Here is a 14,659-nt window from a genome sequence, read left to right on the forward strand (position 1 = left end):
GCATCCAAATATAAATCACATGATCCTGGGGATGCTACAACGGTCATACGTGTGAAAAATGCTCATAAGTCACTTTAGTGCCATTGTAACTTTGAACAGTCACTAAGCGAATTGTTGTAAGTCGAGGATTACCTGTACTTTATCACTTTTTCCCTTTTTTTTTTGGTCATCAAGTTTTTGACACCTTGCTAGGTGGTACTCGAATATTGCCATATCCTAAAAGTGGTACAATCAGTGAAAAGTTGAAAAACCCTGTCTTAGACCTCTCTCGCAGTTACTGTTGTTGAGCCAGGTACCACCTATTCTGTACCTATGCATTGGCTTTAAAATCTTATTCTTTTTGCCACTGAATTTCATTTTGTTACATAGGGCCCAGTCTGACAAGATCTTTCTGGATCTTCACGCTATCTTCTGGGATGTTGGCTATTCCCGCCAGCTTGTTCTTGTCTGCAAACAATCCAAGCATCTAAATTATTTGGATCAGTGTGATACACTGGATATAAAAGACCAGCAAGCAAACAAGGTCAACAAGTAATCGATTGGAGTTGTAATTAGGAGAAAAATACTACAGAACTCATTGAACTTGTCTAAACAAATATGCCTGATTCAGCAGCAGCATGTCTCCCACTTCACAACTTTATTAAAACCACAGAATTTGGTTTTCGAGGGAAACTACTGTAAACTTTAGCCTAGGGACTTGTCAGCTTAGAAACTAAATTAGTACTTGAACCAGATATCTCATTACCTTTAACTTTGTTCTTTATTTTAACTTATTTATTTTAAATACGTATGCCCTGGCGTCAACCTCGACTTTTCTCACTATTGGGTGCAACCACACTGGTCTTTATCAAAGTAAAGAAGTATTTTTTGACTTCCCAGGAAAATCAACTACAAACTGCAAAATAATTTCAAGGGTTTCATTAAGAGCCTAAGTGTACGAACGAAGCTCTTCAGCCCCAGTGTTAGGTGGAGAGGATACAAAATGAGAGGAGAAGGCATGATCTGAAAATGGAGCACTTCGTGTTGCTATTTTTTTCATTTGCTACCATCGATCATATCCTGCTTATGAGTGAAAAGCAGACGCCGAAGGAGAAAAGTCCAACTTCAGAGTACCGAATGAGAAATCTACAGTTTAGATTTACCGGCTTTCCGAGAAACCACGAATCCCAGAGTTCCTCATTAAATAAAAGCCATCCCGAGATGCTTTGCCCGCGGAAGTGAACGTGAGGCCGGAGGGCGCCTCTGGGATATCGGGTCGGTGATGGACACGGCAGGGTTACCGAAGGGGGTCACAGCTGTTGGATTGCGAGCTCGGCGGAAACTTCTTACAGGGGAAGAAGAGGAACTATTTGAACTTGCGCAGGCTGCGGGGAGCGGCATTGACCCGGAAGTGTTTAGGTGAGTGATCGGACGTCGAGGTCTTGCAAGCTTGTGGCCATTGCTTTATTAGGAACTGTAAAGGTGTTACGGTATTTCACCCGCTTTTCTTCCTCTCCGCAAAGAAATAGATGGAACATAGTAACGGGACACTTTTTCGCCCAATTAGATTATAGTTGCTAAAGCATTTAATTTGTTTTCTTCTTTGTAGATAATAACACTCAACCCTCTTGAAGAGATGTGTCAGCCATTCACTCTATTTAAGTTTTGCCTGCAATTATAACCCTAGCCTGTATAATAAAATGGACTGAAGTTCCTATTTCTTAGACCACAATTTAATATATAGTCTGGGGGTAATAAAAACTAATAAGAGTTGTACAGGGCCCAGGTAGTAATATGATGGTATTATTAGTGAACTGAAGGTGAGGGTCAGTTAGATTAATAGAATAACAGTTGGAAGGGACCTTGGAGGTCTTCTAGTCCAACCTGCTCAAGCAGGAGACCTTATGAATGTCCGGTCTCTTTTTAAAAAGCTCCAGTGATGGAGCACCCACAACTTCTGAAGGCAAGCCGTTCCACTGGTTAGGAATTTTTTCCTTAGCTCTAGGGTGACTCTTTCCTTGATTAGTTTCTATCCATTGCTGCTTCTCCTGCCTTCAGGTGCTTTGGAAAATAGGTTGATCCCCTTTTCTTTGTTGCTGCCCCTCAAATATTGGAACACTGCTATCATGTCACCCCCTAGTCCTTTTCACTGGACTAGACATACCAAATTCCTGCAACCATTCTTCATATGTTTTAGCCTCCAGTCCCCTAATCATCTTAGTTGCTCTTTTATGCACTCTTTCCAGACTCTCAACATCTTTTTTTAATATTGTGGCATTTGTTTTCTCTTGCCTAAGTGTAAAACCTTATTTTTTTCATTACTGAATTTCATTTTGTTACATAGAGGCCAGTGTTCTAGTCTGTCAAGATCCTTCTGAATCTTCATCCTCTCTTCTGAGGTGTGGGCTATTCCCACCAGCTTGTCTTGTCTGCAAATTTGATGAGTTCCCCTTCTAAATTGTTTATGAAGATACTTTGCAGAGTACTGAGTCTAAGACAGGTATCTTTAGGTACCCCACTGCATAATTCCCTCCCTGTAGATGTAGTTCCATTGAGGACTACATGTTGAGTGCAGTCAACTAATTGCAAATCTATCTGCTGGTGATGCTGTTTAACCCACATTTTTCTATCTTACCGAGTAGTAGGTTGTGGTCTACTTTATCAAATGCCTTACTGAAGTGCAAGTAAATTATGTCCATAGCATACCATTTCATTAATCCATAGCATTTCACTGTCAAAGAATGTAGTAAGATTTGTCTGGCATGATCTATTTCCAACAAACCCATGTTGGTTCTGTTTGTAACTTTATTTGCCTCTACTATAGGTGTTCGTTGTTTGACAGTCTTTTCCAGGATCTTCCCATCTATTGGTGTCAGGCTGACTGGCTTATATATTGGCTCTTTCCCAGTTCTCTGGGAGTTTCCCAGTTCTCCAGGATCTTTGAAAGATATGATTCAGTGATTCCAAAATCACATGCCAGTTTCTTTAGAACTCTGGGGTGTAATCCATCTGGTCCTGGTGATTTGATCTATGGTGCACAGGTGTTCTATTACTATTTTCTTGCCTATTTTAATTTGTATTCCTAGTCTTTTACGGTTCTGCTTTTGGTAGGTTGGACTATTTTTCCCTTTTGTGTGAAGACAGATGCAAAGAATGAATTAAGCAGCTTTGCTTTCTCCCTGCCACCTTTCACTTCCTTGCCATCTTCTCCCATTAGTGGCCCAATTGTTTCCTTGCCTTTTTAAAATATATTTTGAAAGAATTTTTTCATCAGTTTTGACATTTATTGCAAGTCTTACTTCATTCTGAGCCTTAGCTTTCCTGACTTCATCTTTGCAGATTCAGGCTATCTGTTGGTATTCTGCCTTAGTTACATGTCCCCTCTTTCCATTTTTTTGTACTTATCCTTTTTGTCTTTCAGTTTATCAGATAATTCTTTATGTATCCATGCTGATTTCTTCTTGGATTTCTTATTTTTCCTTTTCAGTGATACTGTAGTGGACTGGGCTTTATAATCACAATTTTTAGAGTTTCCCAGGCTTCTTGTTTTCCCCTTTAAGATTTTCATCCGTGGAATCCTTCCCAAACTCTCTCTAAATTTGTTGAAATCAGCTCTTTTAAAGTCTACTCTAAGACAGTAGTTTGATTTTATTATATTGCTTGTGTCTGCATTATATTGAATTCCAATAGGACATATCCCTCTCACCCAAAGTTCCTGCAATTTTAACTCCCTCTATCATTTCACCTCTGTTAATAAGAATTAAGTCCAGTATAGCTGACCTTCTAGTTCCCTTCTCTATGTTTTGGATGACAAAGTTATCAACTAGGCTCATAAGGAACATGTTCGATCTCCCACCTGCTTCATAGTTTGTCTCCCAGTTGATGTCAGGATAGTTAAAGTCCCCCATTACTATTGTGTGTTTCCTACATTAGTTAACTGATTAGCAGAAGCTTCATCTATTTCTTCTGCTTGGTTGGATGGCCTGTACTAGACACCTATGGCAATGTCATTCTTTTTTCCTTTTATCGGATTCTCAGTGAATATTTTGACTTTTATTTTGAATCTATATATTGCACAAATCACACCTCAGCTTTGGTAACAGATCGTGCTTGTCTTCATTATTGATGCTGTTATGACATACAGAGAGATCAATTTGATTCCACATATTTTAATGCAAATGATACCATTTTGAAATAACATCTTTTTCTAATGATTTAAGTCATAAGAACCATGTATACATTTTCAGACAGAACCAATTAGCTTATGCAATTACCAAGTTTAAAAATTTCTCTGAAAGAGTAATTCTCTTGATTTTTCATCCTTTTTATATACAATCTGCCTGAAAATGTATACATAAATTATAGAATGAAAAAGATGGATACAGTATATTTTGACACAAATATTAGTGTTGCATTTCAGCTTCAAAAGAAAAAAGGCAGTTTGAGGCACACAAGTGGCATCTGTTGCAACTCAAATCAAACTTTGTTTTTCCTGAGGTCAATTGGTACTATGGAAACAAAGGATCAGAGTTTTGGTGAAAGAGGTAATTTAAAGAGTTGTTGAGTACTACCTGAATGCTGCTATGTGTTCTGAAGCACCTTTGACCTTTAGTATCCAAAACAGTGCACAATAAATCTGCAAATTGCAGATTTAGACATCAGTTTAAGGATGAATACATGTGATTTAGACATCAGTTTAAGGATGAATACATTACTGCCAATGCATTGTTCAACCAAGGCATAGTCACTGCTTACATAAACTTACTACAGTCAATATATAAAAAAACAATGGCAACAATTTGTCTTAATGATCTTAAAGTGGGAATCAACATGGAACGAGGTGTCTAACAAGGCAATACAATATCACCTATCTTTTTCTCAGCCTGCCTTGAAGAAGTATTTTGCAAACTAGACTGGGCAAAAGAATCACTTAATATTTGCAGATGATATTGTTCTCTTCTCACAAGACCTAGAAATGCTATAAAGACACATATAAGAGCAGCACAAAGCAGGAGACACATTTGGCTTAAAAATAAACCTGAAAAAAACCAGTTTTGTTTAATAAATTCACTAAGAATTTATTTTTTCTAAGAAAGAAAATTATATCTGGAGAAGAACTACGGTAGATGTAGTATACCATTACATATATCTTGGCCAATAGATCTCAATGGAAGGTGATACAATAAAGAAAATTGAACGGCCTGTTAAATGTGGTTGGTAGGCATTCGGCAAGCTAAGCATAATTTTCAAGAACAAGCTCCCCCTGAAGAGAAATGTTTTTGATCAGTGTGTGCAACCTGCTCTAACATATGCCAGTGAAACATGGACACTAACCTCACAATCGATACAAAAGCTACGAGTGGCATAAAAAGCCATGGAAAGATACATGCTTGGCATTACAAGACAAGACAGAAAGATTTGCACATGGATTAGAGAATAAATGAAATTGTACAATATCATCAAGGGAGTAAAAGAATTCAAATGGAAATGAGCTGGTCACATAGCAAGAATAACTGATGGCAGGTGGATCAATGCAATCATAGAAAGGATCTCATTTGATAAAAAGCGTCCATGAAAGAGACCTAAAACAAGACGGATCAACAGCATCAGCAAGTATTGTGGGCCCAATTGGCAAAAGAAAGCTCAGGACCGATTGGTTGGAAATATGCAGAAGAGACCTTCATCCTGCAGTGGCTAGGCAATGGCTAAAATGATAGTGATGATGATGATGATGACGACGACATGCAGGTTTATGCAATAGCTCCAAATAGGAACTTCCATCTTTATCTTCTCATTCACCCAGATACGGCTTGCAATATTAAAGATGCAGTGTTATGTTGTAATGAAACAAAACAGTGGTTTGGATACAGATTCTCATGTGATCTCTGAATATTTAGAATATGATTCTTATAAAGTCCCCACATCCTTAGGCTCAACCATGAAGATAAATTTGAAACATAAAGCATTAGTATTGTGTTCTTCTCCATTCCCACATCTCCAGAATTTGCAGCTACTATGAGACAAAACACAGACCTTAGGGTTATTTTTAAAATTTATATCACTAAATCATATAGTAAAAATTATGGATCTCTTTCTTCATGGTTCCAAATTTTATATACCTTTATCTTGAATTTCTACATTTACAACTGAATGGAAAAGTATTTTCGTTGCTCAGGTACTTCTGAATAAATGGAATGAAAGTGGCAATCTTGATTGAGCAGAATTAATATCTGTTTCAATTTGACCTTGGGTCAGAGATTTAAAACAAACATATTTAACTATTTGTCTATATATGGATTATGGGAAACTAATTTCACAACATTTTAAAAATTTGGGTGGACAAAGATAATGATTAGGGAATTGTAAGATGTTTTTCATTAATATTATTCTCTTCCAAATCTTATCCTTCAAATAGGCTTGAAACCTTTGTCACATTATACTCACACCTCAAGCTAGTGTTGGAAGATTTCCTTGGTTCGGGTCTCCAGCTGGGAGGCAGACCTTCAGCTCAGGTGGAAGAAATGATAGGAACGAAGCAAGCTGCCAGAAAGTCAGTTTATTTGTAATTACATAAAAGAATAAAAGAAAAGGGGAGAGAAACGTTTGCAAACGGGCCCTCTGGACCCTTCCCAATGGATCGGGTTTCCAGAAAGGACCCTTTCTTGGTTCCAAGTTGTTCATTTTATACATGTCACATCAAAGTAACTCTTTTATCTTCATAGATGTACTTTGAAGCTTATAGTAAAAGTCATCCAGACCTCTTCCACCCATCTGCTACTGCTGCCATCCTGTTTATTTATGATTCTCACATAGGGTCCAGAATTAAGGTGTATATTCCTGTGTCGTAAGATTTTTTTAGGCAGGAAATACTAAACATTTGGTCAGGATTAATTATCTTTGCTGATTACCATTTGCTGTCACTTTTATAGGCAGGAAACATAAAAACATTCCCATTTCATATATTGGCATTACATTTCTACAATTAAAAGAATAACTTTTACTTCCTTCAATTCTATCTGGTTTGTGTTAATTGTCCGGGTTTTCCCTCTCTCCAGAATGTCTCTAATAGCTCAGGGGAGGGGGAGTGAAGAATGCGAGACAGGAAAACTTCGGTCTTTTAGAATTCCGTTTGACTTGTCCTTTAAATGGTTTTTCCTCTGAGGCGCACCCCCTCCTTCCTGGGTCAATCTACATTTGAGATGGTAGTTTTAAGAGTCTGGGTTTCCTTTGTGATATTTTATTATAAGATTCCTTTTATTTCGAAAAAGGAAATTGTTCACTTGTTTTGGAGTCTCAACTAATTTTAAGATGTTCTCTCTTGGCACCAATGATTAGTCATCTCTCAATAGTCATTTCTCACTAGGGAGATTCTCTGAAATAATATAGCAGTTAAGGAGGAAGATCTAAGAAAAGATCCACACAGCTGCCTTTCTGTGCAACCTTCTCATCTCAGAGTCAGCAAGAAATAATATTGCCCTAAATCTTTCTGCCACTCCTGGGCATCATCATTGCATACTCTGAGTGCTTGCTGTACTGCATTCCTTCACAGCTTTAACATACAATATACAATATTTTAAGGGCTCCTCATATGAAATACCAATCTTGCTCAGCACCATGCCTTGTATGAAAAACTTCCTCCAATTGGTGTCCACAGTGCTCTTGTTACTTTATGTATTGCCTTTTTCTTTTTTCATTCATATTATCAGCTGGTTTTTTTAATTCTTATTTAGTGGGTTAGTTGTTCAATCTATCAATTTCTAGGTGGCAGCAAAAGGTTAGTGTTTTTTTTACATATGTATTGTGGTCCATTGGCTGCCAGCGGAGATGAGGAGGGGGAGGGGAGCCTGGGTTAACATCGGAGCCTTTGGAAGGCAGAGAGGCAGCTCTTTTCAGGGCCTGAGCTGAGTGAGGAGGAGGAGGAGGAACAGATGGGGCCCATCCCAGATGCGCATATGCGTAGAGAGGAGAGGAGAGCAACAGAAGGCTATGGGCTGGCTCTCAGGGAAAAGAAGGAGACGTTAGCCAGCCCCTCCCTGGCTGGAACATAAATAGGAGGGGTGTAGGAGTGGCCTGTTGTTGCAGACAATCATTCATGTTACATGATACTTCAATCAGTTGGATTTCTTTGACAAGATTTCTTTGCCAAGACCCAGGTTGATCAAGACTACTTGTTTTGTGTTTGAAGTGCTAATTGAGTCTCTCTGCTGGGAACTAATAGACATTGAAATTGTCTCGGTGTGAGTAGGGATTGCTACTGCTTGGTCAAGCATTTAACGACTGGTTATCTGGCATTCTCAGTGAACAAAGTTTGTTCCTGCCTTGATTAATAAAAGGGGTTTTTCTCACAAGTAAGCAGTTGATCATTACTTATGAAGGCTGTGTCAGAACAATATGCAGAACAAGCACTGAACCCATGGACTGCATTGAAGGGAGCAGACCCACAACAAATTGCCAAAACAATTGAGGCTAAACTTTATTATTTTCATTACTATTAATAATGTGTATTTATTTTTATATAGTTGCCCATCAAATTATTACTTTATCCTGCCCTGTATATATTTTGGTCAACTAAAGCAGCGAACATACATAATACTCCTATTTTCTATTTTCCCCATAACAACAAGAAGAAAGATTTTAGAATGAAAACAATAACTGGCCCAAAATCATCCAGCTGGCTTTCAAGTCTAAGAGAGAAACCAGTCGCCTGGTTTCTTGGCCAGCATCTTAATAAGGACACAAAAGTGGGATCAAACATATCCATGCCTGCCATCAAAGTTCCGGCTAATGATCCCAACAAAGCAAGTACACCAGAGACATTGTGATATCTAATGCCAGATTTATTTGAGAATAGCATACCAGCACTTAATGAATGTGATGTCAGCTCTGATTAAATTGTCATGAAAGCAGAATATTAAAAGTAGAGCAACTCCCATTCCCCCCACCAGTGCAGGTCACATTGCCCAATTAAGCTCCAGACAATTATTATGAGAAAGAATCTTCAGTTTCCAAAACAAACTGGTAGATGACCTTGCCACTTCACAGCTGCAACACACATTCCATTCTCCCCATTCCCCCCCCCCCTTCTATAGATAAGCCAAGGGAAAAATATACAAAACATCATGAAGTTTTCCAGGCTTGACAGGCTGACCCTCCTGGAAGTTGGAAGGAACCTGAAAAACAATAAGTACACTACTTTATATCATTTTTTTCTCTTGCAAGGATCCCGGCTTCTGGGGATACTTCATATGGAATCGCTCTACCAAGCAATCCACTCTCACATTATGCGCTTTTACCCATCTAGCCTCTGACATTGGATAGCCTTTCCATTGGATTAGGTATTGTAACTTCCCTTTGTGAATTCTGGAGTCTAAAATTCATTTGACTTTGTAGTGTGTCTCCTACCCCCACCCCCACTATTACCGGATCGGGGCTGCCATCCCCACTGGTCTCATTGTAGAGTCTCAAAATGGTTTCAATAGGCTGCAGTGGAATACTGGATATACTTCACCCAGTAATCTAGGCAGTTTGAGCTCTACTTTTACCAGGTTTATGATTTTCACAATAGGAAAGGGGCCTATGTACTTCAGACCTAGCTTTTTGCAATTTTGTCTCAACTTGATGCATTTTGTAGATAGATATACTTTATCCCCTATATGGACTGTCCCTTGGGGAGCTCCCTTTTTGTCTACCTGCTTCTGCATCTCTGTTGCTTTAGCTAAAGCTTTCTTTGCGTTGCTCCAAACATGTTGGAACAAATCTACCCACTCAGTTAAGGTAACTAATGAGGGAAGCTCCTGAGGGCATTCTGGCATGGGCATGAACTCCACTCTCATGGCCAGTTTAAAGGGGGTGAAACCGGCGCTGCTGTGTACAGCATTGTTATACACCACCTCTGCAAATGATAAAAGTACTGCCCAGTTGGTTTGCTGGTAGTTGACATAGCAATGTAGGCACTGTTCCATCATTGTGTTAGCTCCTTCTGTGGCCCCATTTGTACTCAGATAAAAAGCTGAACTAAGTCCCTGGGAAGATCCAATCATCCGCACAAACTCTTTCCAGAATTTAGCAGTCTGAGATGATGCATTTAGGCACTCCGTGAAGATGGTAGATATGCTGCAGGAACAATTTCGCTAGCTTCTGGGCTGAGGGGAGCCCAGCACATGCGATAAAATGAGCTTGTTTGGAGAACAGATCTACTACAGTTGAAATCATGGTGTTCTTCCCACTTTCAAGTAGTTCCACAATAAAGTCCATGGCTATTTCCTCCCAGGGTCTGGCCGGTTCAGCGACCTGCTGCAATAGCCTTGGGCTCTTTCCCAGCAGTCTCTTGCTGGCTGCGCAAACTGTGCAGCTTTTCACATAACTTTCAATGTCCTTTATCATCTTTGGCCACCAGAACTGATGATTTGCAAAGTGCAGAGTTTTTAAGAACCCAAAGTGGCCAGCCTGCTTAGCATCATGGCTGCGCTGCAAGACTTGCATTCATAGATTGTCGGGGACATGCAGTTTGCCTCCCTTCCATGTCAACCCGTCCCTCATGGTCAGTTCTCTTTGATGAGCCACAAACCACACATCAGTCGATAGCTCCTGCTTCAGTTGTTGGGCAAATGCATCCATGGGGGGTGAGTTCCTCCTCTTTTCCTGCCACCTGGTCGTAGCCTGTGCTGCTTGTTGTTTGATGGGGATGGTGGAACTCACCACCTCCTCCTGGGTGCTCTTGTACTGAGGCATCCAGGATAAGGTATTGGCAAGAAAATTCTTCCCCCCTGGCATGTACTTTAACTCAAAATCAAATCATTTGAAATATTGCGACTTGTTTGGGTGAGAGCTTACAGGGAGTCTTCAGGGCTTCTAAATTTTTATGGTCTGTTCTTACCTCAAATGGGGTTCTACTCCCCTCTAAGAATTGCCTCCATGTTAATAACAGCCATCGTACCGCAAAAGCCTCTTTCTCCCACACAGCCCACTGTCATTCTGTCTCATTCAGTTGTGAGATGTGTACACATACGGTTGCAAGTTTCCCTCCTTATATGCTGAAGGAAGAATGCCCCCATGGCTATGTCGCTAGTATCTGCCTGAATCACAAAAGATTCCTCTGGATCTGAGTGTTTTAGAACTGGTTCAGCCGCAAATAACCCTTTCAGCTTTTCAAATACTGCTTGGCATTCCATCGTCCAATTCAAGGGTTGACTCGGTCAGGGCTTCTCTCCTCCTCTCCCAGTTTTCAACGGTTCAGTGATTGGCAAGGCAATTTCAGCGAAGGAGGGAATGAATTGCCTGTAGAAGTTTGCAAACCCCAAGAAGCTCTGTAGCTGTTTGCGGGTGTGAGGGGCTTGCCACTCCAAGATAGACTTCATTTTCCCTGGGTCCATCTCCACCCCTTCGCAAAACACTTGATAACCCAGGTAGTCTAGGCTTGTCTTGTGAAACTCGCATTTAGACAGCTTAGCATACAGTTTAGTGTCCAATTTTTTTTTTCAGCACCTCTTGCACGAGTTTCATGTGTTCTTCCATAGTCTCAGTGTAAATGAGGATGTCGTCCAGGTACACCAAAACCCCTTTGTATACATGCTCATGTAGCACCTCATTTATCAGTGGCCCCCTATAGTCCAAAAGGCATCACTTTAAATTGGTAGCTCCCAAGGGGGCAGTTGAATGCAGTTTTCCATTCATCATCTTCCTTGATTCTCACTCAATAGTATGCCTTTCTCAGGTCTAACTTAGTGAATATCTTCACCTTGGCTAAATGTCCCAACATATTCATGAGGGGGAGGGGATACATGTTTTCCACGCACACTCCATTAATCTCACGGAAATCAATGCACAATCTCAGCGATCCATCTTTCTTTTCCTTAAATAGTACTGGTGCTGCCACTTGAGATTTCGCAGCTTGGATAAACCTCCTCGCTAAATTCTTATCGATGTAATCCCTTTGCATCTCATTTGGAATCATGGAGTACATTTTTGGCTTGGGGAGCTTCGCTTTGGGCAGAATCTCGATAGCACAGTCTGTGGGGTGGTGAGGGGGCAGGATGTCACACTCCTTCTCGCTAAATCCTCCATGAAGCTTCGGTACTCTCTTGGGATGGCCTGTTGCTCCTATCCCTTCTCTGATGCTGCTTTGCTGTACTCAAGGGATTTCTTCGCTTCTCCCCCCCCCATCTCAGGCTTCTCCTTTTCAGGGGGATTGGGACTTCGCCTCTTCATAATCACTCGCTTTGAGGTTCTCATCCAATAAATCTGGGCCCCCCACTTTGCTAGCCAAGTTAGCCCTAAGATGAGCTCTTCAGCCATTTTTGGGGTGACCAGGAATTGAATAATCTCTTGGTGGTCCCCAAATCTCAGTTGCACCAGCTCCGTTAAATAGGAGGCGGCCTTGCCTCCCACCAATGTGCAATCAACTTGTTCAAATTTCACAGACTTCCTAAGCTTTCTCACATGCAGTCCTAACTTTTGTACTGTGGGCTGGCTAATCAAACATCGGGTGCTGCCCGAATCTATAAGTGCTTTCACCACCCCCTTTGCCCCTGAATGGGGTGCTACAATGTTTAGCTGCGAGGTGGTTGACTGGTCCACTCACCATTAGGTCTTTTCCCTCACTGTCGCTGTCATAGAGGGTCATCTGCAGCTCCTCTTCAGTCAGAGTTCCCTCCCCTTTGCTCTCGGGGGGAGACCACAACAACCTGGGCTGCCCCTCATGACTTCTCTTTTCCCCTCTTTGGTGGCCTCTTAGGCTTCAGAAAGGGAGGAGCAGCGGGGCCCACTCTAGGTGCTGATGATGGGCACACTGCTGCCAGATGCCCCCCCCCGGCTGCAGCAGAAGCACAGAATGGGGGCATGACTCAAAGCTTCAGCAGAGGCAGGAGACACTGTCACCAGCTTCTTTCTCCCTCATGCACACTTCTCTTGGCTTTTCTTCGGGCGTGGTTTGAATCTCCTACGGCTCTTTTACTCCATCAGGTCTAGCTTTACAGTGGTCACCAGTTGGTACCAGTCATTGAGCTGGTCTGGGATCCCTCGGGCTAGGCACAAGTGGAACAGGTCACAACTCAACTCATCTAGGATGTACTGAGTCAGGAGTCGCTCTGGCCATGCCTCAGCCTTCCTGCGGTCTTCCTGAATTCTCTGATATATTCTGCTATGGGTCTGTTCCCCTGTCTAGTGGTTCGGACCTCAGCCTCTACTCATTAAATTTGGGTGGGGTCGCTGAACTGGACTCTGAGCTCTCCCAGAAACATATCCAGATCACCCAGCTCAGGAGCTCTCTCATCATGGAGGACAACCACCCATTCTTCTGCTTCTCCCTTGAGGTTCGCCACAATAACATCAATACAGGCCTCGTCATCAGGATACATCTGGCCAAACCAGTCCAGGTGTGACCACACCTGATTCAGGAAGAAGGCCAGCTTCTCTGGCATTCCATCAAAGGTTGCTTTTAGCAATGGAGGTTGCTGGGCTCCAGGTGCAGGCCAAAGCCCTGGAGCCCAACCCCCCACATAGGGGAAAGGCCCAGGCTGGGCAGTTGGCATTGGCAGTTGCAGCAACGGCTGGCTGGGCAGTTGTTGGCTGAGGACCAGCAGCTCCGAGCCCTAGGCTCGCACCAGACTGAAGAGGGGTAACCCTCTGGGGGCTGGCCAGCCCCCCAGTTGCAGTAATCACTGCTGTCAGATTGGATCAAGGTGACAGGCTCAGCATGGCTGCCACAAGTTGGCTGGACCTCATTCAAGGAATCTGCTCCCGGCTCCCAGCCAGCTTCCATCCCTGCACCTCCAGGTCACACAATCTCTTCCATGGCTGCTTGACTGACTGCTGCCTCCTGTCAAATGCCTCCAGCCCACCGGACCTTTCCATTAAGAAGTCTTCCTCTTCCTCTTTCCAGATATCTTCCCCCTAGTCTTCACAGCCCCTCTGGAGGTGGCCAGATAAGGTGTAGACGGTTCAGGATCCCTTAATTGATTTTCATTTTAAATGAGAGCTGACAGTGTCAATGTTCCAGCTGGTGATCCTAACAAAACAAGCAAACCTGAGACATTGCAATCTCTAATGCCAGATTTATTTGAGAATAGCATACCAGCACTTTATTTATTTATTTATAAAATTTGTATCACCGTCTACTTGCACATGGCGGCTTGCATCAATAAAAAAACACCCTATAAAAATAAAATAACAAGAGGAAAAATAAAATAATAACCACCCCCCCACCCCCACCCTAATGACAGCACACATTAAACTAGTCATTTGCTGGGCTCTATCCCATTCTGGGTTCCCCAGGCCTGCTGGCAGAACCAGGTCTTCAGCGCCTTCCGGAAGAGGGGTAAAGTGGGGGCCAGTCTAATCTCTAAGCGAATGATGTTCCACCTGAAAAAATTAATAAATACTCATAAATGTTCCTCTCCACAGAAATCTTTAGTAAAAAGCTAAAAGATTTATATGATCTGAAGAGAGACTAGACTATCATTCACTTAAAGTCATTCGCTTAAGTCAGGCATGTCCAAAGTCCGGCCCGCGGGCCATTTGCGGCCCACGGACCGGTTTAATCCGGCCCGCTAAGAGCCCTCCCTGCTCTATTTAAATGCGGCCCTCCCACACTTGTCCAGCGGCCCTCCCACACTTGGCCATTTTGTATTGGTTATAGTACATTCTAGCAGCTGCTTGTTCAAGGACTGGCACAAAAGGCCGT

At 42.0% G+C, this 14,659-nt stretch overlaps 1 protein-coding gene and 1 non-coding gene across 2 annotated transcripts in view; one reads left to right on the forward strand and one right to left on the reverse strand.

Annotated features, from left to right (window-relative positions):
- Positions 1-1,219: 1,219 nt before the first annotated feature.
- Positions 1,220-14,659, forward strand: part of LOC107290834 (mitotic-spindle organizing protein 2A) — a 38,040-nt gene continuing 24,600 nt past the window's right edge. The window contains exon 1 of the mRNA XM_015819761.1: positions 1,220-1,398. Coding sequence (XP_015675247.1) covers positions 1,262-1,398 — 137 coding nt within the window. The 5' untranslated portion in view covers positions 1,220-1,261. The remainder of the gene's footprint in view (positions 1,399-14,659) is intronic.
- Positions 14,321-14,434, reverse strand: LOC114922818. Its single transcript, XR_003810494.1, has one exon. It is a non-coding gene; the product is annotated as a U5 spliceosomal RNA (small nuclear RNA).

This window comes from Protobothrops mucrosquamatus, unplaced genomic scaffold (genome assembly GCF_001527695.2).
Source record: "Protobothrops mucrosquamatus isolate PMUCROS unplaced genomic scaffold, P.Mucros_1.0 scaffold_150, whole genome shotgun sequence".
Lineage (NCBI taxonomy): Eukaryota > Metazoa > Chordata > Lepidosauria > Squamata > Viperidae > Protobothrops > Protobothrops mucrosquamatus.